We start from the raw sequence: 20642 nt of genomic DNA, 5'->3' as shown, positions 1-20642 counted from the left end.
GTTATAAAATGCAAGGCTTTGCTTCAGTGAGGAAGTGACACACCTGAGTGGATCACCTGGATCTTCACTTTTTTTTTTTTTCGAGACAAGAGTCTCACTCTGTCACCCCAGGCTGGAGGGCAGTGGCAGGATCTCAGCTCACTGCAACCTCTGCCTCCCAGGTTCAAGTGATTCTCCTGCCTCAGCCTCCTGAGTAGCTGGGATTACAGGCACCTGCCACCACACCCAGCTAATTTTTGTATTTTTAGTAGAGACGGGGTATCACCATGTTGGCCAGGCTGGTCTCGAACTCCTGACCTCAGGAGTTCGGAGGCCCGCCTCGGCCTTCCAAAGCGCTGGGATTCCAGGCGTGAGCCACCGGGCCCAGCCTGGATCTTTACTTTCTAATCAGAGAGCAGTATAGGCTTGTTGCAGGTTCCCTTCCCAGACAACCCAAAGTGAGGAAGTTCCTTGCTCTAGGAGAGTTCCTGTTCTGGAGACCATGTCCCTGGATCCCAGGAACAGCGTCGCTGACACCTGCCAGGCCCCTTCTCTCCAAAGCCTCAGCGGAGGGGTGCTCTCACCGCCCCCGCTTTCTGTGTGCAGAGAGAACCCCTCCAAAGAGGATGCTTCCAGGGAGCCGCCCAGACAGCATTGGGTCTGGTTGAGTCAGGGCAGCGCTGGGGGACTTTTCCGCCAGGAGGCTCCGGCAGTGACGAGGGTTGAGCTCCAGGTTTCTCACTTTGGGGTTATAAGGAGACAACTCACAGACAACGGGGCAGGAGAAGAGGTCTAGTCAGCTCCCAAGCCCAACACTGAAACGTACTTCATGTCTGCTTTTGACAGGGGAGACTCGGTCTTAAGCGCCAGCATCAGGAGAAGTTCATTACCTGAGTGAATGTGTAAGAAACCAAGCAAGTTCTCAGCAAAATCAGGGAGCCTCTTGCAGTAGCAACACTGGCTGCCTGTGGGGAACGGGGAGGACGGAGGGTTGCTTCTCACTGACTCTTCTTTTGCACCTTTTAAACTTTGAATCATATAAGTGTTACCTAAATATTTTAACTTAAATCAGCTGAGCATACTGCTACGTTCAGGGTGGGGGAGGAGGTCTCTTGGTAGCATGCATGTAAGTCTGACCTAGAAACTGGCTCCATCCACCAAAGCTGGCCTTTTTTCCCTCAGAACCAGGGCTTCTCAAATGTCACTGTGCACACAAATCACCTTGCAATCTTGTTGAAACGCAGGTTCCGATTTGGGTGCGGGGGTTGCTGGGACCGGCATTTCTAGCAGGCTCCAGTCCCTGGACCCCACTTTAAATAGTAAGGCTTGGCCGGGCGCGGTGGCTCACGCCTGTAATCCCAGCACTTTGGGAGGCCAAGGCTGGCGGATCACCTGAGGTTAGGAGTTTGAGATCAGCCTGGCCAATGTGGTGAAACCCCATCTCTACTAAAACTACAAAAATTAGCCGGGCGTGGTGGTGGGCACCTGTAATCCCAGCTACTTGGGAGGCTGAAACAGGAGAATTGATTGAACCTGGGAGGCAGAGGTTGCAGTGAGCCAAGATCACGCCACTGCACTCCAGCCTGGGCGAGAGAGTGAGACTGTCTCTCAAATAAATAAAAAGCAAGGCTCTACAGCGATGGAGGGAGAGAGCAGCAGGTGGGTGTGGCACGGGACAGGTGGGGATGGAGGGAGGGGAATGAGGGGCCTCCCTAACTCAGCCCGTTTACACCTGCTGAGTGGCGCCATCCTTGATCTCGTTAGCAGTTCAGGCCCAGCCTCTGGGGAGGGCTGGGGAGAGGGCAGGAGCTCGTCAGGGCCAAGGCACTTGCATCTCCCATCTGGGCAAGTCCATATTCCCCGAGCTTCCCAAGGCTGGCGGAGTCAGGTGGAGCAGAGGCCTCCCTGCCTCCCCTTCCCCATCTTACCTAGACTGCCCCGGCGCTGGCTTCTCCCCCTAAGAGCCAGCTGCCTCCTGACTGCTCCAGTCCTTTCCTGGTTGCCTCCATGGCCACCTTTAAATTTTATCCTTGGGGCAAGCCCAAATGTCCCCTTGGGTGTTGTCCAAGAGCTTTCTCCGAGCGACCACCGTTCCCGGCAGGGATTTCTGAAACTGCTATAGGCGAGTGGAGGGCCAGCTGGAGTGGCTGGGCCTGGCTGTGATGTCTCTGTTGGCTTTGGAGGAATTACACGCGTGCCCCTCTCCCTGACGGCAGGTCAGTGTCTCGTTTAAGCACCTCTTGGGCGGAGCCCAGCACACAGCATGCGTCAAGACGTGTTTACTGCACGTATGAATGAGTGAAGGTGCAGCCAGGTTCAGGGACAATCCAAACATTCCACTTCCACTCAGGGCCCTGGCCTGCCCCTTTCCCTGGACTCCAGGGACTCCTCTTCTAGGTCTGAACCCCTCTGACCATCGGGCGGGTCCCCTCCTCACTCAACGAAAAGCTTGCAGCAAGATCCCAAAGTGCAGGAGAGATGGCTGCGCCTGGAAGCCCTGTCTCATGCAGGCACAGACTCCTCTTCCCAGTTCAGAGCTGCGGGTGGTTCCGGCCCCAATGTCTTCAGCCACACTGCTGGTAGCCAACAGCCCTGGCTATGTCTCCATTGTCTGTAGCTGCTCCAAATTCGCCTGTGCATTCTGCAAATGGCCAGACCTGTGTGTGGGCGGGAGGGGGCGCACAGGGCAGAGAGGACTGTCAGGAACCGGTGGGTAGGCCAGCCTCACCAGAGGCAGCACCACTCCGCTCCGGGCAGCACCGCGGGCAGGCAGAGCATTCAGAGAGAGCGCAGTCCGCCAGGGTTCCTGCGGAAGCCCAGCATGCACAGATGCTCGGGCAGAAGCCTCTGGAGTTGCCCCCGCAAGAAGCAGCAGCAATTGCAGTGGCAGCTGGAGCGTGGGCCTATGAGTCCAGAGCCTCCCACAGCCACAGCAAGGCTCAGCCAAGACAAGCCAGGCAGTCGGGCTTCCCGCTTGCTCAGAATAGGAGCTCAAGTGAGCGCCCAGAAAGTAAGAGTCAACTCAGGGAGCAAAGGAGGGCTGCCAGGCTCTGGGCCTACCCCATACCCCTAACCTCCAGCCTCCTTGCCCCACTGCTGCAGCCCCTGCCTCTCTCTCTCCTCACTCTTCTCCAACCCAGTCTATTTCTTGCTCCTTCCCTGCCTGGGCCCAGCTTCCAGCTGAACGCTGCCAATTCCTGAACCAGCAAGGAACAAAAGCTGGGCCAGGGGAAAGGCCACCCAGGTCAGTGAGTACCTGGGGTGTGGTTTACAAGAGAGTGACAGAACCCCAGCCTGACTGAGCAGGAGGTGTCCAGCCCCCAATGGTAGGGGGAAAAAAAGAAAACAAGGCACAGAAAGGGCCAGGCACCTGCTCACTGCACAGGCACTCCGCAAGGCAGACGCAGAGGAGGCCCGAGACAGGCCCCCCACCCAGCCAGATGCCCTCCCCACGCAGGCTGAGCCTCGTCTGCAGAGAAGCCAGCACCCCCAGGAGTCGCAGCCCAAGGACCCCCCTGGCAGTGCGGCCGGCACCCCCCCGAGGCCGGGGCAGCGCCAGAATTGCACACAGAAGAGGGACTGGGGGAGTCATCTGAGCACAGAGACGTTCAGTGAAGACAGAGTCACTCAGGAGAACCGCATCCTACAGACACTGCTGGGATTCAAATCCCAGCGCTGCCATTCGCCAGCTGTGTGCCTTGAGCAAATTACTGAGACTTTCTGTGCCTCAGTTTCCTCATTTGTAAAATGGGGAAGTTCGGTGTCTACCTCATTCAGTTGCTTAAATGACTTAAATACGGAGAGTACAGAGGGGCTCTGGGTAGTGAGTGAGTGCTGTGTGACAGTGCACTGTTATCATCTGTGTGTGGCATGGCACAGCCGGCACCCCGGCCAGCCAGGGACTCAGGAGCTAAGGGGCACCTTGGGGGCTAAAGCACCAGCAGCCCCTCCCACAGCCTCACCCTGCGTCCTCCACCCTGCCTCCTCCACCCTGCAAGCTGTCACCCTGCATCCTCCACCCCGCTTCCTCCACCCTGCATCCCCCACTCCGCTTCCTCCACCCTGCATCCCCCACTCCGCTTCCTCCACCCTGCATCCCCCACTCCGCTTCCTCCACCCCACTTCTTCCACCCCTCATCCTCCTCCCTGCGTCCTCCACCCTGCGTCCTCCACCCCACGTCCTCCACCCTGCATCCTCCACTCTGTGTCCTCCACCCCACTTCCTCCACCCCACTTCCTCCACCCTGCATCCTCCACCCGGCTTCTTCCACCCTGCATCCCCCACTCCGCTTCCTCCACCCCACTTCTTCCACCCCTCATCCTCCTCCCTGCGTCCTCCACCCTGCGTCCTCCACCCCGCTTCCTCCACCCCACGTCCTCCACCCTGCATCCTCCACCCTGTGTCCTCCAGCCCACTTCCTCCACCCCACTTCCTCCACCCTGCATCCTCCACCCGGCTTCTTCCACCCTGCGCCCTCCTCCCTGCGCCGTCCTCCGCCCTGCGTCCTCCACCCGGCGTCCTCCACCTGGCTTCCTCCTCCCTGCGTCCTCCACCCCACTTCCTCCACCCCGCGTCCTCCACCCCACTTCCTCCACCCTGCATCCTCCACCCTACATCCTCCACCCCGCTTCTTCCACCTTGCGTCCTCCTTCCTGCTTCCTCCACCCCGCGTCCTCCACCCGGCGTCCTCCACCCGGCTTTCTCCTCCCTGAGTCCTCCACCCTGCGTCCTCCACCCGGCATCCTCCACCCGGCTTCCTCCACCTGGCTTCCTCCACCTGGCTTCCTCCTCCCTGCGTCCTCCACCCCACTTCCTCCACCCTGCTTCTTCCACCGCTCGTCCTCCTCCCTGCGTCCTCCACCCCGCGTCCTCCACCCCGCGTCCTCCACCCAGCGTCCTCCACCCTGCTTCCTCCTCCCTGCGTCCTCCACCCCGCTTCCTCCACCCTGCTTCTTCCACACCTTGTCCTCCTCCCTGCGTCCTCCACCCGGTGTCCTCCACCCGGCTTCCTCCACCCTGCGTCCTCCACCCGGCATCCTCCACCCAGCGTCCTCCACCCTGCTTCCTCCTCCCTGCGTCCTCCACCCCGCTTCCTCCACCCCGCTTCTTCCACCCCTTCTCCTCCTCCCTGCGTCCTCCCCCCTGCGTCCTCCACCCCGCGTCCTCCACCCTGCTTCCTCCACCCTGCTTTCTCTACCCAGCTTCCTCCACCCCGCGTCCTCTACCCAGCGTCCTCCACCCGGCTTCCTCCTCCCTGTGTCCTCCACCCCGCTTCCTCCACCCCGCTTCTTCCACCCCTTGTCCTCCTCCCTGCGTCCTCCACCCCGCGTCCTCTACCCGGCTTCCTCCACCCGGCTTCCTCCTCCCTGTGTCCTCCACCCCGCTTCCTCCACCCTGCTTCTTCCACCCCTTGTCCTCCTCCCTGCGTCCTCCACCCTGCGTCCTCCACCCTGCTTCCTCCACCCCGCGTCCTCCTCCCTGCTTCTTCCACCCCTTGTCCTCCTCCCTGCGTCCTCCACCCCGCGTCCTCCACCCTGCTTCCTCCACCCTGCGTCCTCCACCCTGCTTCCTCCTCCCTGCGTCCTCCACCCTGCTTCCTCCACCCTGCTTCTTCCACCCCTCGTCCTCCTCCCTGCGTCCTCCACCCCGCGTCCTCCACCCTGCTTCCTCCGCCCTGCGTCCTCCACCCGGCATCCTCCACCCAGCGTCCTCCTCCCTGCGTCCTCCACCCCGCTTCCTCCACCCCGCTTCTTCCACCCCTTGTCCTCCACCCTGCGTCCTCCACCCTGCTTCCTCCTCCCTGCGTCCTCCACCCCGCTTCCTCCACCCCGCTTCTTCCACCCCTTGTCCTCCTCCCTGCGTCCTCCACCCCGCGTCCTCCACCCTGCTTCCTCCACCCCGCGTCCTCTACCCAGCTTCCTCCACCCGGCTTCCTCCTCCCTGTGTCCTCCACCCCGCTTCCTCCACCCTGCTTCTTCCACACCTTGTCCTCCTCCCTGCGTCCTCCACCCTGCGTCCTCCACCCTGCTTCCTCCACCCCGCGTCCTCTACCCAGCTTCCTCCACCCGGCTTCCTCCTCCCTGTGTCCTCCACCCCGCTTCCTCCACCCTGCTTCTTCCACACCTTGTCCTCCTCCCTGCGTCCTCCACCCCGCGTCCTCTACCCAGCTTCCTCCACCCGGCTTCCTCCTCCCTGTGTCCTCCACCCCGCTTCCTCCACCCTGCTTCTTCCACACCTTGTCCTCCTCCCTGCGTCCTCCACCCGGTGTCCTCCACCCGGCTTCCTCCTCCCTGCGTCCCCCACTCTGCTTCCTCCACCCCACTTCTTCCACCCTGCGTCCTCCTCCCTGCGTCCTCCACCCCGCTTCCTCCACCCTGCTTCTTCCACACCTTGTCCTCCTCCCTGCGTCCTCCACCCGGTGTCCTCCACCCGGCTTCCTCCTCCCTGCGTCCCCACTCTGCTTCCTCCACCCCGCTTCTTCCACCCTGCGTCCTCCTCCCTGCGTCCTCCACCCTGCGTCCTCCACCCTGCGTCCTCCACCCGGCTTCCTCCTCCCTGCGTCCCCCACTCTGCTTCCTCCACCCCGCTTCTTCCACCCTGCGTCCTCCTCCCTGCGTCCTCCACCCTGCTTCCTCCACCCGGCTTCCTCCTCCCTGCGTCCTCCACCCTGCCTCCTCTACCCTGTTTCCTCCAGTAGCAGTCAGGACTGTGGTTGGGGTTCAGCCTGCAGCCTGGGTCAGGGCACACCCTATAACCCAGGGCTGGGGTTCAGGCCACAGCTGGAGTGCAGCAAGGTGAATGACACAGGGAGACTCAACACCCACGGTCCCAGGCTGTGGGGGCACTGAGGGAGCACTAAGGTGTCTGTCCCAACTCCCAATCCAATCCCCACTTCTCCAGAAAGCCTTCTCCAAAGGCCGAAGCCACAGCCCCTTCCCCTTCCCACCCACCCACAGTCATTAGGGTTCCCCACCCATGCTGTGCTCTGCCACTCTGAACACACACACCCCACCAAACCCAGGGCCCAGGAAACTCTGGAAACAGCCTCTGCATGGAAGAAAATATCTGCTTTCCAGCTGGGCACAGTGGCTCACACCTGTAATCCCGGTACTTTGGGAGGCCGAGGCAGGTGGATCATCTGAAGTCAGGAGTTCAAGACCAGCCTGACCAACATGGTGAAACCCCATCTCTACTAAGAATACAAAATTAGCCTGGCGTGGTGGTGCATGTCTCATCCCAGCTACTCAGGAGGTGGAGGCAGGAGAATCGCTTGAACCCGGGAGGCGGCAGTTGCAGTGAGCCGAGATGCTGCCATTGCATTCCAGCCTGGGCGACTGAGCAAAACTTGGTCTCAAAAAAAAAAAAGAAAAGAAAATATCCGCTTTCCTTTCCTTTACTACTCCAGCTTCCCTCAGCCCCGGCCCACCAGGATCACCAAGTCCAAGAATCACAAAAGTGCTGCGGACACCCATTCGATTCGTAAACCAGCTCTCTCATCTCCCAGATAGAGAAACCAAGGCCCAAGGAGGCCTGGGACTTGTCCGGAGTCAGGCGGAGCCTGTGAACTCCATCTCCCACCCAGTGGCCCACAGCGCCCTCTCCTTCCACTGCTGCTGAGGCCGAATCCGGTTCTGTACAGCATGTACTCAGGACACTCCTCCTCCCCGGCCCTCCAGCCCCTGCCTCCCACCCCAGCTGTCAATATGCATATCAGGGTAAAGGTGCAAAGCCAGGGGGGTGCCCCACAGGGCTGCACTTCGACCGCGGCCTGAAAGCAGAACTGACCTTACTTCCTCGTATTTCCTGTCGCGGTAAAACTCTCTCTTTTTGATGAGGTAGATGAGTACCAGGTCGCAGAAGAAAGCCCCCTGCAAAAGAGGGGTGTCTGATTCAGAATCCTAGACCTCCGAGAGCACTGCTCATTGGGGGCCCCTTGTTGTTCGATCCTGCAACAGCCCCTAAGGGAGGCCTCACTGTCCCCATTTAACAGATGAGGAAACTGGGCTCAGGAAGAGGCACCCTCGTCCGAGACCACCGAGCCGGTCCATGGTGGAGCCCAAGCCGGACTGGAGCTTTCCCGGATCCCACACCACCCAGACCCCTGTCCAGTCGTTCCTTCAACACGTTTGCTGGGCACCCAGCAGATGCCAGGGCCTGCACCGAGGTGCAGGGAGGATCTGGACAAGAGAGACTTCCTGGCGACTCTCCCTCTGGTGCTGGAGACAGGCGTGTCGATGACGACCCAGACAGGCCTTGACTCAGCCTGGGGAGGGTCCCTATTCAGTCCTTAAGGACTAAAGAGGAGTTGATACTAGACACAGAGGCGGAAGGATATTCGAGGGGGGAGGAACAAGGCTGTCGCCGCGGGGCCTGTGTGGGAAGAGGGAGAGGCACGTCTGGAGAGGTGAATGGGGACCGGCCTGCTAGGCTTCTTAGAATGTTTCCGAGGCATTGATCCTCATCCTTTAGGTGAGGCGGAGGCACCACAGCCCGAATTTTGGCATTTAGAAAGATCCCTGTGGTAGTGTGAGATGGGCTGGAAGGGTTCTAACCAGCAAGGACGCTACGGTGCTGGTCAAAGATGACCGGTACCAGGTGCAGTGGGTCACGCCTGTGATCCCAGCGCTTTGGGAAGCCAAGGCAGGCGGATCACCTGAGGCCAGGAGTTTGAGACCAGCCTGGCCAACACGGTGAAACCCCGTCTTGACTAAAAATACAAAAATTAGCCAGGCATGGTGGCAGGTGCCTGTGATCCCAGCTACTCGGGAGGCTGAGGCAGGAGAATCACTTGAACTCAGGAGGTGGAGGTTGCAGTGAACCGAGATCGCACCACTGCACTCCAGCCTGGGCAACAAGAGCGAAACTCCATCTCAAAAAAGACAAAAACAAACAAACAAAAAGGAAGATGATGAGGTGGACCACCCCAGCTCAGCCCCTCACACCCAAAATGTGCTCTTAGGACCAGAGCGGGTCATGCAATTGCCGCTGTCTTCCAGCAGAGGGCGACTCCACCCACAGCACAGGGAGGGGTTAGGGTCTGAATGAGCGGGGAAGGTGAAGGTGGGAAGGGTTGGTGGAGGGGCCAGCAAGGAATCCTGGCCCCCGGACCCTGGATGCTGCACATCCATCCCCCAGATGCCAAAAATGTTGCTTACTCATTCCCTGCTCCCCAGAGACCAACCCCAAACCTAACCTTGACCACCACCTCTTTCTGCACCATTACCTCCAGTTCACAGGTCTGTCCCCAGAGGATGCTCCGACTTAACTCACATCACCAGAAAGTGATGACTGGGCTGGGCGTGGTGACTTTCGCCTGTAAGCCCAGCACTGGGAGGCCGAGGTGAGCAGATCACCTGAGGTCAGGAGTTCGAGACCAGCCTGGCCAGCATGGTGAAACCCCGTCTCTACAAAAATCCAAAAATTAGCCGGGCGTGGTGGCACGTGCCTGTAATCCCAGCTACTCAGGAGGCTGAAGCAGAAGAATTGCTTAAGCCTGGGAGACAGAGGCTACAGTGAGTCAAGATCATGCCACTGCACTCCAGCCTGGGCAACAGAGCGAGACTCCATCTCAAAAAAAAAAAAAAACAAAAAAGCGATGGCTGAAGGTGGGCCTTCTCTAAGAAAGCAACAGGCGCAAACATCTGGGACCCTCCCAGCGACTGTCTGCAGCTAGGGAATCATGTGGAGCTCACTTTTCTTGACCCCTCCCAGGAGCGTGGTCTCTTTTGAGTCCTGGTGTAGGACACGATTTTCCCAGCCTCAACAAAAGTCACCCCTGGGTCCTGACGGACTCCTCCAGTGGGGCTGTCTTGCGTGCACGGGCAGAGGAACAAGGGAAGAGGCCGCTGGAAACCTGGGAAAGGGACCTGCTGGGATAGGCACCAGCCACCCGCTGACCATTCCCATGGCTTTCAAAAGGTCCAGAAGGACCAAGGGGCAGTGTGGACTCAGGACGCCTTTCCCTGCCCTCAGGACCAAGGGGCAGTGCGGACTCAGGACGCCTTTCCCTGCCCTCAGGACCAAGGGGCAGTGCGGACTCAGGACGCCTTTCCCTGCCCTCAGGACCAAGGGGCAGTGCGGACTCAGGACGCCTTTCCCTGCCCTCAGCCCCTGTGCCTCCTCCCCTGCGAGCCCCTCTCAGCCCCACTGAAGGGCCACCTCCAAGGAAGAGTCACAGGGCCGTCTTCCCTGCCTCTCAGCCTTTCAGTCGGGTGGTTCTCAGCCAGCTGGTATTTTGCCCCATCACAACTGCAGGGGTGGGTGCCCCTGACATTTAGTGGGTGGAAACCGGGAATGCTCTTAAACATCCTACAATGGGCTGGGCGCGGTGGCTCACGCCTGCAATCCCAGCACTTTGGGAGGCCAAGGCCGGAGGATTGCCTGAGCCCAGGGGTTCAAGATCAGCCTGGCCAACATAGTGAGACCCCATTTCTACAAAAATTTTTTTTTTTTTTTTTTTTTTTTTTTTTTTTGAGACGGAGTCTCGCTCTGTCGCCCGGGCTGGAGTGCAGTGGCCAGATCTCAGCTCACTGCAAGCTCCGCCTCCCGGGTTTACGCCATTCTCCTGCCTCAGCCTCCCGAGTAGCTGGGACTACAGGCGCCCGCCACCTCGCCCGGCTAGTTTTTTGTATTTTTTAGTAGAGACGGGGTTTCACCGTGTTAGCCAGGATGGTCTCGATCTCCTGACCTCGTGATCCGCCCGTCTCGGCCTCCCAAAGTGCTGGGATTATAGGCTTGAGCCACCGCGCCCGGCCTACAAAAAATTTAAAAATTAGCCACGCGTGGTGGTGCACCTGCAGCCCTGGCTACTGGGGAGGCTGAGGCGGGAGGATCGCGTGAGCCCAGGAATTCAAGACTGCAGTGAGCCATGATCACGCCACTGCACTCCAGCCTGGGTAACAGAGCAAGACCCTGTCTCTGAAATCAACATCCTCAGGGTCTGGGAAAATAAATATTATCAGACTGGAAAAGTGTGAAATATGAAATAGAAAACAAAACAAACCATCCTACAACACCCAGGACAGCCCTCTGTGCATTGTAGAATGTTTAAAGGCATGTCAAAGGATGTGTGTAAGACCACGACAAAGAATTATCCGACCCGAAAAGTCAGCAGCACTCAGGCTAAGAAACTGTCTGCAGCCTAATCCTGCCTTTTTTTTTTTTTTTTTTTTTTTTTTTTTTTGAGATGGAGTTTTGCTCTTGTTGTCCAGGCTGGAGTGCAGTGGTGCGATCTGAGCTGACTGCAACCTCTGCCTCCCGGGTTCAAGCGATTCTCCTGCCTCAGCCTCCTGATTAGCTGGGATTAAAGGCGCCTGCCACCACGCCTGGCTAATTTTTGTATTTTTAGTAGAGATGGGGTTTCTCCATGTTGGTCAGGCTGGTCTTGAACTCCCAACCTCAGGTGATCCGCCCGCCTCAGCCTCCCAAAGTGTTGAGATTACAGGTGTGAGCCACTGCGCCCGGCCTAATCCTTCCCTCTTTTAGCAGAAGTAGAGATGGAGACTTTAGAAGTTCAGGGACTCACCTGGGATCCCAGGAATATCTCAGCCACGCCTTGGCTGGGGACTGACTCAAACCCACCCACAGCTGCAGAGCTGCCGGCACGTGCCTCCCTGGCTCTGGAAAGAGGCTCGAGCTGTCACTGCTATGGGGACAGCCGGCGGAGCGCAAAATCCCAGAAAGCCCTCTTTTCCCACGCCCATTCTGATCTTGCCAGCTCTGGTTCTTTCTGAGGGCACTGGGACATGTTCCTCCTGAAGCGCAGCTGCCAGGGGAGAGGGTGGGAAGCGGGTAGGGAGGGGAGGTACTCACAGCACCCATGAGTGCCACCCCAGAGCCCACGTTGATGATGGTGGGGATGATACTGAACTTCCCTGCCTGGAAGACAGAGACAAGGAGAGTGAGCGAGGCAGGGTGGACAGTGGGGCCTCCAGGGACCCTCCCAACGTACCCCGTCCCCCCTGCCCCCTCCTGCCCAGCCTCAGAACAGAGGAGCCCCCAGAGACCCTCCCAACATCCCCCACCCCCCACCACCCAGCCTCAGAACAGGAGAATGCACAGCGGGGCACCCAGGGACTCTCCCAACGTCCCCCATCCCCCAGCCTCAGAGCAGGAGAAGGCACACACACCTTGCCATTCACCATCACGTCGAAGCGGATGCCGTAGGCTTTCATCAGGGTGCGGAACTCCACCCCGGCCGCATCTCGGTAATATCTGGCAAATCTGAGGGAGGCAGGAGCCCGGGGAGGCCTCAACCTGCCTGGCCTTCCCTCTTTTGGCAGCACCGATGTGGCTGCTCTGGGGACTTAGAAGGACTCCCGGGACCCTGACTCTGAGCAGCCCCGGGAGCGGCTTGCAGAGCCTCTCACCGAGCCAAAAACAAAGACATATCCAACTCTTTGAAATCCCTGCCAGACATTCCCTGAGGAGCAAGGGCTCCCCCGCCCACTCTGAGCAACCCCTGGGTCACGAAAGCGCGGATGGAATGGATGCAGCAGAGGCAGTAAGACTCGGCTGCACCAAGATAACAGGCAAAGGGGTGCTCTCCTCTCCCAGAGGCACCCCCAGCTTTGGTCGCTGGCCGCTCTGCTGGGGTCCACACCTCTCCTCGGCCATCTGTCCCAGCACCTCCCGCTCTGACGCCCACCCCAGGAAGGGGTCTCAGGGTGCTGGCACCCAGAGAAGTGCCACTGATCATGGCCAGGTCACAAGAGGGCACAGGCAGCGGTTACCTGAAGTTGTACCCGGAGGAGGCAGACTTTGAAAGCTTATTGTCCAGACGGCTAAAAGAATAGTGAGGGTGGCACTCAGAGGCAGCCTTGTCGAGATCACAGTTCCATTCAATATTAATTCCTATCACACCACCCTTGATAAAAGAGAGACGAGGCTCAGCACACAGAGCTTTCCGGAGACCGACAGCATCCCAGGTCAGCCCTTCACCGGCACTGGACAACAGGAGGAGGTGCTCAGGCACGAGGTCAGCCCCTCGAGACCACCCTTCGGGAGGCTTAGTCCCCCCGTGGAGTGGCTGAGAACACTGTATCGCCCCAGCCCAAGGGCTGCCTCCCTCATTCTTCAGGGAGAAGGGAGCCACCCAGGGTGGGCATCTCCTCTGGACAGGCACCTCACACTCCAGCCAGGGTGTGCCAAAGGGGCTCCTTCTGCCTCACCTTCAGCTGGTTCCCCAAGGACTCAGAACTGCCCAGCAGGTGCCAGGGCTGGCTCTCACTGAGTGCCCGTGGTCTGAGTGCTGCGACAGCCTACCTGTGTGCCACAGCCAATTCTGAAAACAATGAATCCCTCAGGGCAGGTGACTTTGCAGAGCCGCCCTCGCCCCACCAGTCCCTGTCCACACGTCCACACCCTCCATCCACACCCTCCTCCTCGCAGAGCCAGTCCCAGCGCCCCCAGGCCCTCAGAGAGGGCTCCCTTCGTGCACCCCACCCACCTCCAGGGCTATATCCTGGAAGTCGCTCCCAGCCCAGCGGATCACGGAGCCCAGTCGGAAGATGGGGCAGTAGTGGTTCTTGGGGCCAAAGTGGCAGGATTTCAGGAAAGATCTGTCCTTGACGTCCATCACATTGCTCCTGGGTGGAGGCCACGGGCAGCCGAGAAATGAGGTAAGACTTAATATTCCCGGGCCTGGCCAGGAGTCACTCCGTCCCTCACCAACCTGAGTCCTGACAACTCCCTGCAGCAGCACGCTACTTAACAGCGGGGGGAAGGGGCGCCCCGGTGTCACCCACCGTTTATTCACATGCAGACATCACACACACACACACATGCACACACACGCACACACACACGCACACACGCACACGCACACACATGCACACACACATGCGCGTGCACACACACATGCACACACACACACCCCCAGGCACAGACCCAAGGAGGGCCAGCCTAGGCCCCTCATGGACCACCCCTGGCCCCCAGTAGCCAAGCCCACATACTTGGAGAAGTTGAATTTGGGAAAACGGATGTGGTTCTTTATGAAAATGGTGAAGTCTTCGGCCTCCTTCAGGACTGGCTCCCTGAAAACCAACCCAGAACAGCCTGTCCAGGAGGCCCCACCCCTGTGCCCCTTCCCCAGGCCTGGGCCAGTGTGAGGCCTGTTCCTTGGGTCCCCTGGAGCCTCTGCCGAGAACAGTTAATTTGCTCATGCTGGGGAGGTCGTTGGGCCTTGTTCGGACAGCCTGACTTCTCCCTCAGCATGAGGCTCCCAGAGTGGGCAGGACTCCACCCTCAGGCTGGGACCCAGTGTGCGGGGCCGGGAAACCCCTCAGGGTCCTGAGGCTGCAGCCACTCACACCGGCCTGGAGCTTGTCTCCACCGGGCACCAGGCAAAGATCTCACAGGTGCCTCTGGCCGAGTTCTCTTTCAGCAGGCAGCGGCCAGTCTTCACTCCTGCAGGGGTGGGACAGGATCAATGCCAGGAGCCTCCCACTCCAAGTCCTCCTTCAGCCCCTGGCTGCTTCAGGCCCTCACCATTTCCAGCTATAACCGCCTCCCCAGGGTGGCAGTCACTGTCCTTGGAGCACGCGCCATCAGGGATGCCTTCATTCTGCCGGGAGAGAAGGAGCACCTGGATGGGGGTGGGGGGGTTCCCCCCAGCTCAGATCCGAGTCCCACTCTGGGAGTTAGAATAGGGGTTCTTCTCTGACCCGGGCCACACACACTTTGAGAACCTGCTTCTTCCCCACACAATTCAGGAACCACACAGGGGTGCACACAGCCTCCCGAGACCCTCGGAGTGGACAGACACCCTTGCTTCAGAAGACAGTAGACCCCAACCACGGCCGGTGGCTCTCCCACCCCCACGCCTGGGCCCCTCGCCAAATCAAACCTCAGCACAGACGTTCTGCTGCTGGTTGGAGGTCACAATCAGGTTGGTGACCACAAAAAAGACGTTCTCTCCCTAAGGAACCAGAGAGGCACTAAGGAACCTCCTCCTGCCCTCTAAGGACCACCCCTACCTTCCCAGCACTACCCGGAAGAGGGTGGCCCCTCGGCCTCGGTATTGGGGATAATTGGGTCACAAAATTGGTAGACTCTGCCCACCTGTTCATGGAACCCACAGTCCCCAAGTAGATGCCTATTGATATATCTCCTCCAGACTCACAAACCCCCACTGCCCTGGGATCCGGGAGAAGTGGGGGCAGGGCTCAGGCTGCCCTGGCCCTGGCCAACTGTGAACAGGCTGGAGAGCTATTCCCAGAGGCAGTGACTTAGAAGGGGGGTTCTCTGTGCCAGCCCACCTGACTCACAAGGACCTGAAAGTTCTCTGGATCCCATTTGTTCTCAACAGACTCAGATAGAATAGAGCAGTCGCCCGTGGCACAGTCAAAGAGGGGTTTGGCTTGGGAGGTAGGATCTGGACAGGGTCGCTCTCTGCAAGCCCCGGCAACTGTCTTGGGCCAAGGGAGATGATGGGTGGGGGTCCCTGGGGGTCCCTGGGTATCCAAGAAGCTTGCGGTGTGACCCACCCGAAGCAGGCAGGCCCTGCCAGCCCTCGCCACAGTGCTCAGACATGGGCCGGAACTCAGTGGGAACTCAGACCTGGGCCGGAATGACGTAGTCGGCGACATCCCAGACCCGCTCCCCAAGATCCGAGGTGTTGGTGAAGGCCACGCCCTTGACTTTGGTGATGACAGCACTCTGCAGGGAGGTGTCGATGTCTTGGTAACCCTTCTTTACCAGGAACACCCATCTGTGGGAAGGAGCCGGTACGTAGGCATCAGCCACACTGCTGCCTTCAGGGAGCTCTCCCAGGCCTGGGGTCGGGTACGAGTCACAGCAACTCTTACTTGAGGTGGGGCCGGCTCAGAGCTCCACCTGTCCCACCAGCTTCTGGGCAGGGACCAGCTCCCACTGCTGACTAAAACCCAGTCCTGCGAGCAGCAGAGGTGACAAGCAACCCCAGAGATGGGGGCTCTAAAGAGGCAAAGATCCACAGTCCACTCAGAGGCCCCAAGTGCACAAGCCTGGGCTGAAACCAGCTCAACCACATACCGGTTTGGTGACCCCAGGCAAGCCGGTTTCAAATACATAACATGGGGCGACAGTGCCTCCCTCTGGGGTTGTGATGATGGTTAGATGAAATGATGCCTAACCTGAAACCAATCACGATGAGACCTCAAACAAACACAGACTGAGGGGCGCTCTACAAAATAAGAGTACAAGCCAGTCACGGTGGTTCACACCTGTACTCCCAGCACTTTGGGAGACCAAGGAAGGAGGATCACTTGAGCCCAGGAGTTTGAGACCAGCCTGGGCAACATAGTAAGACCCCGTCTCTATGAAAAATAAAAAAGTAATCTAGGCATGGTGGCACCAGCCTGTTGTCCCAGCTACTCGGGAGGCTGAGGCGGGAGGATCCCTTGAGCCTGGGAGGTCAAGGCTGCAGTGAGCCGTGATTGTGCCACTGCACTCCAGCCTGGGTGACAGAGTGAGACCTAGCCTCAAAAACAACAAAATAATGAAATAAGAATACAAATCCCATACTTTTTGACACCAAAAACACAAGCAATAAATGAAAAAGTAGGTAAGTTGGACTTCATCAAAATTTAAAACTTTCTTCTTTTTTTCTTTTTTTTTTTTGAGACGGAGTCTTGCTCTGTCGCCCGAGCTGGAGTGCAGTGGCCGGATCTCAGCTCACTGCAAGCTCCGCCTCCCGGGTTTACGCCATTCTCCTGCCTCAGCCTCCCAAGTAGCTGGGACTACAGGCGCCCGCCACCTCGCCCGGCTAGTTTTTTGTATTTTTAGTAGAGATGGGGTTTCACTGTGTTAGCCAGGATGGTCTCGATCTCCTGACCTCGTGATCCGCCCGTCTCGGCCTCCCAAAGTGCTGGGATTACAGGCTTGAGCCACCACGCCCGGCAAAAATTTTAAACTTTCATGCATCAAAAAACACTCAAGAAAGTGAAAAGACAACCCACAGAATATGAGAGAAAACATCTGAAATAATGCATCTGATAAGGGTTTAGTATCCAGAATATACTTTAAAACTCTTATAATTTCACAATAAAAAGGCAAACAATCCAATTTAAAAATGAGCAAAGGATTTGAATAGACATTTCTCAAAAAAAAAAAAAAAAGATACACAAATGCCCAATTAAGCATATGAAAAGATGCTGAACACCATTGGTCATTAGGGAAATGCAAATCAAAACCACGATAAAACACCACTTCACTTCCACTAGGATGGCTGTCATTTTTTTTAAAACCCTACAGATAACAGGTATTGATAAGGTTGTGAAGAAATTAGAACCCCCATACATCACTGATAGGGATGTAAAATGAGGTAGCTATCATAGAAAGCAGTTTAGCAGTTCCTCAAAAGGTTAAGGATCGAGTTACCACATGAGCCAGAAAATTCCCAAGAGATTGAGAACACGTGCCAGGCACGGTGGCTCACGCCTGTCATCCCAGCACTTTGGGAGGCTTAAGCGGGTGGATCACCTGAGGTCAGGAGTTCGAGACCAGCCTGACCAACATGGTGAAACTCTGTGTCTACTAAAAAAATACAAAACTTAGTCAGGCATGGTGGCGCATGCCTGTAATCCCAGTTAATCCGGAAGCTGAGGCAAGAGAATCTCTTGAACCCGGGAGGCAGAGGTTACAGTGAGCCGAGATCACGCCATTGCACTCCAGCCTGGGCAACAAGAGCAAAATTCCATCTCAAAATACTACTACTACTACTAATAATAATTTAAAAATTGAAAACATGTCCACACAAAAAACTTGTACATGAATGTTCTTAGAAGCATGCTTTTTTTTTTTTTTTTTTTTTTGAGACAGCATGTCGCTCTGCCACCCAGGCTGTAGTGCACTGGCATAAGTAGCTGAGATTACAGGCGCTTGCTACCACATCCAGCTAATTTTTGAATTTTTAGTAGAGATGGGGTTTTACCATGTTGGTCAGGCTAGTCTTGAACTCCTGACCTCAAGTGATCCACCCACCATAGTCTCTCAAAGGGTTGGGTACAGGGATAAGCCACCACACTCAGCGGTGTGAAAACCACCCAAATGTCCATCAACTAATGAACACATGACCACAATGTGGCAGCCCCACACAGCGGGATAGTATTCAGCCACAAAGAGAAATGGAGGGCTGATAGATGCCACAACATGCGTGAGCCTTGAAAACATCACACTAAGTGAAAGAAGCAGGAAAAAAAAAAAAAAAAAAAAAAAAAAGGCCACATACTATACAAGATCATTTATACGAAATATCCAGAATAGGCAAATCTGTAGAGACAGACTCCCCTGCGTCAGCCTCCCGAGTAGCTGGGATTACAGGCGCCACTCCCACGCCCGACTAATTTTTTTGTATGTCTAGTAGAGACAGGTTTCTCCATGTTGGCCAGGCTGGTCTCAAACTCCTGACCTCAGGTGATCCACACGCCTCAGCCTCCCAAAGGGCTGGGATTACAGGCATGAGCCACAGCGCCCGGCCGCCAATTTCCTAATTTTCATACTTGTACGTAGTTAAATAATTCCTGCTTTCCCTGCCATGAGGACAGTGACAGGGTGGCCATCTGCAAGCCAAGGAGAGAGCCCCCGAGACCCCAGACGGTGCTACCACCCTCATCTCAGATTTCCACACCCAGGACTGCGAGAATTAAGTTTCTGTTGTTTAAGCCAAAGCAACTCCATTTATTCATTCACGCGTTCATTTCACATCTATTCCCTAAGCAGTTAAGTGCTGCTGGGCCCTACCCTCAGGGCACTCCCGGACTGACAGCGACTTTAGGCAAATGATCTCCCAAATAAGCCTAATAATCACACTGCGGGAACAGGAGGGAGGAAGGGAGAAGGAGTTACTGGAGAGCCCAGATCTGCGGGCTGAGTGGATGCTAAGGCAGTGGAAGAGGACAGGCAGGCCTGGCTGAGGAACAGCACAGCGCCTAGGAGGCCGCTCAGGTGGGAGGCGGCCGGGGGCCTGGGAATGCGGCTCAGGGAATGCGACTGCTCGATCTCCAGCGGAGAGCCAGGCTTCAGGGCTGCGCTCCCGGGAGGAAGCAGGAGAGACTCCACACAGCACTTACTGAATGAATGGGACGAGGTGCATCCCCATGGTCGCGCGCTGCTGCCCCCCTCCACCTGCTCACTCCCCACCCCCACTGGGGGCAGGGCTCTGAAGGCACCTGGCAGAGCAGCCTCCACAAGTTGCCCCTTTGGCTCTGTGGCGCCAGCTCTTGTCAGGTGGCATGAGGATGGGGGAAGGGGACGGCCAAGCTGGGTCCAGAGATAGAGGCCTCTGGACAGGACCCCCAGCTGGACACCAGTGAGGCTGGCGTGGGTGGGGCAACTTGACCGGAAGGGAGCTCAGGAACATGCCGGGCTGATGAGTTGCTCCAGCCCTGAGTAGGCAGTGACACCCTGTGATTATAAATAACCTGCCGGCGCCTGGGTCAGCTGCCAGGCCAAGGGCCAGGGAGGCTCCTGGGACGACAGCTGCCACCCAGCCCCCTGGCATCCCTGGCCCCTTCCCATGGCCCTAAAACGTGGGGACCCGACTCTGAGAGAAGCAGCTGCATGGAAAGCCTGATAAATCAAGGAACCCAGAAGGCCCCTGCCCACCTCTCATCACCTCTGGCGCCAGTGGGGGAGTGGAGAGCCCCCTGTCTACACCCTACTCCTACACCCAAGGACCCAGAGAGGACCCCCACCCCAAGCAGGCTCACAGACCCCCAGCTACTGGGAAAACCACGTGCACGCCCGTGAATTCCAGGACCCTGGAGAAGGACGCTGCTGCTGGCACCCGCCCTGCCCCTCCCCCGCCTTCCCGAAAGTCCGCGGAGAACTCACACGACCAGGTACGCCAGGATGGAGGCCTGCAGCAACCGGTACAGCAGGCCCACCTTCTTGTTCTTGGCGATGACATACTTCTCGGTCTTGTAGTCGAACAGCGACAGGCAGATCCCCTTGCAGCCCGCCTGCCCCATGGCGCGCTCTCAGCCGGGCCTGCAGACCGCCCGGCCCACGTGCCCTCATGGGGAGCCCTCGGTCCCTCGGTCCCTGCGCCCGCCTCGGCCCGTCTGCGCCCGCCCAGCTGCAGCCCGGGGTGTCCCGCAGAGCTGAGGGGCGCGGGGACGGGTCGGGCCGGCCTTTTATTGGCGCGGCTGAGAAAGCCTCGGCTGGGGGCTGGGCGGCGGCGAGCACCGGAGCCTCGGACCGCGACCTTGCCGCCTCCTCCTCCTCCTCCTCCTCCTCTTCCTCCTCTTCCTCCTCCCTCCCGCCCCCGACACAGTGACACACCTGCCACCTCCTCCCCAGCCACCGGCCTGGGAGCGCAGCCCGGGATGCGCAGGAGAGCGCTGCGCTCTTGCCCGGCTGAAAGCAGCGATCGCGGAGGAGAGGAAGTGAAAGGGGGAAGGGCTCCTCTTTATTTCATTTTACATTTATTTATTTATTTATTTATTTATTTATTTATTTATTTATTCATTCATTCATTCATTCATTCATTCATTTATTTATTTTTGAGACGGAGCGTCGCTCTGTCGCCCAGGCTGAAGTGCAGTGGTGCCATCTCACCTCACTGCTACCTCCGCCTCCCGGGTTCAAGCGATTCTCCTGCCTCAGCGTCCTGAGTAGCTGGGACTACAGGCGTGATCATTTTTGTATTTTTTAGTAGAGACGGGGTTTCACCATGTTGACC

The 20642-nt window shown here is 57.8% G+C and overlaps 1 protein-coding gene across 4 annotated transcripts; it reads right to left on the bottom strand.

Moving 5' to 3' along the window:
• Positions 1-1570: 1570 nt before the first annotated feature.
• On the bottom strand, positions 1571-20296 carry P2RX5 (purinergic receptor P2X 5). Of its 4 annotated transcripts, none has more exons than XM_030923928.1 (12): positions 19793-20296; positions 15539-15689; positions 14826-14897; positions 14468-14543; positions 14290-14386; positions 13933-14013; positions 13428-13566; positions 12712-12845; positions 12109-12202; positions 11792-11857; positions 7766-7848; positions 1571-2636 (listed from the first exon to the last, which is right to left on the bottom strand). In XM_030923928.1, exons 1-12 carry the CDS (start codon positions 19927-19929, stop codon positions 2576-2578), a joined length of 1191 nt encoding a protein of 396 aa, XP_030779788.1. In that variant the 5' UTR covers positions 19930-20296; the 3' UTR covers positions 1571-2575. The 4 variants fall into 4 exon arrangements, with proteins under 4 accessions (XP_030779788.1, XP_030779790.1, XP_030779787.1 ...); XM_030923930.1 differs by having other exon boundaries at positions 15466-15689; positions 19793-20204; XM_030923927.1 differs by having other exon boundaries at positions 14468-14564; positions 19793-20204.
• Between the last annotated feature and the right edge of the window lie 346 nt (positions 20297-20642).

This window comes from Rhinopithecus roxellana, chromosome 19, assembly GCF_007565055.1.
Source record: "Rhinopithecus roxellana isolate Shanxi Qingling chromosome 19, ASM756505v1, whole genome shotgun sequence".
In the NCBI taxonomy this organism is placed as follows: domain Eukaryota; kingdom Metazoa; phylum Chordata; class Mammalia; order Primates; family Cercopithecidae; genus Rhinopithecus; species Rhinopithecus roxellana.
This window is presented reverse-complemented; position numbering and strand designations above follow the sequence as displayed.

Coding starts and splice junctions, on each gene's coding strand:
- P2RX5 (XM_030923927.1), bottom strand. CDS start 19,929: ATGGGGCAGGCGGGCTGCAAGGGGATCTGCCTGTCGCTGTTCGACTAC. Junction 14,898..15,538: donor ACTACGTCATTCCGGCCCAG/GTCTGAGTTCCC, acceptor CTGGTTCCTTAG/GGAGAGAACGTCTTTTTTGT. Junction 14,387..14,467: donor GGCGGTTATAGCTGGAAATG/GTGAGGGCCTGA, acceptor CCACCCCTGCAG/GAGTGAAGACTGGCCGCTGC.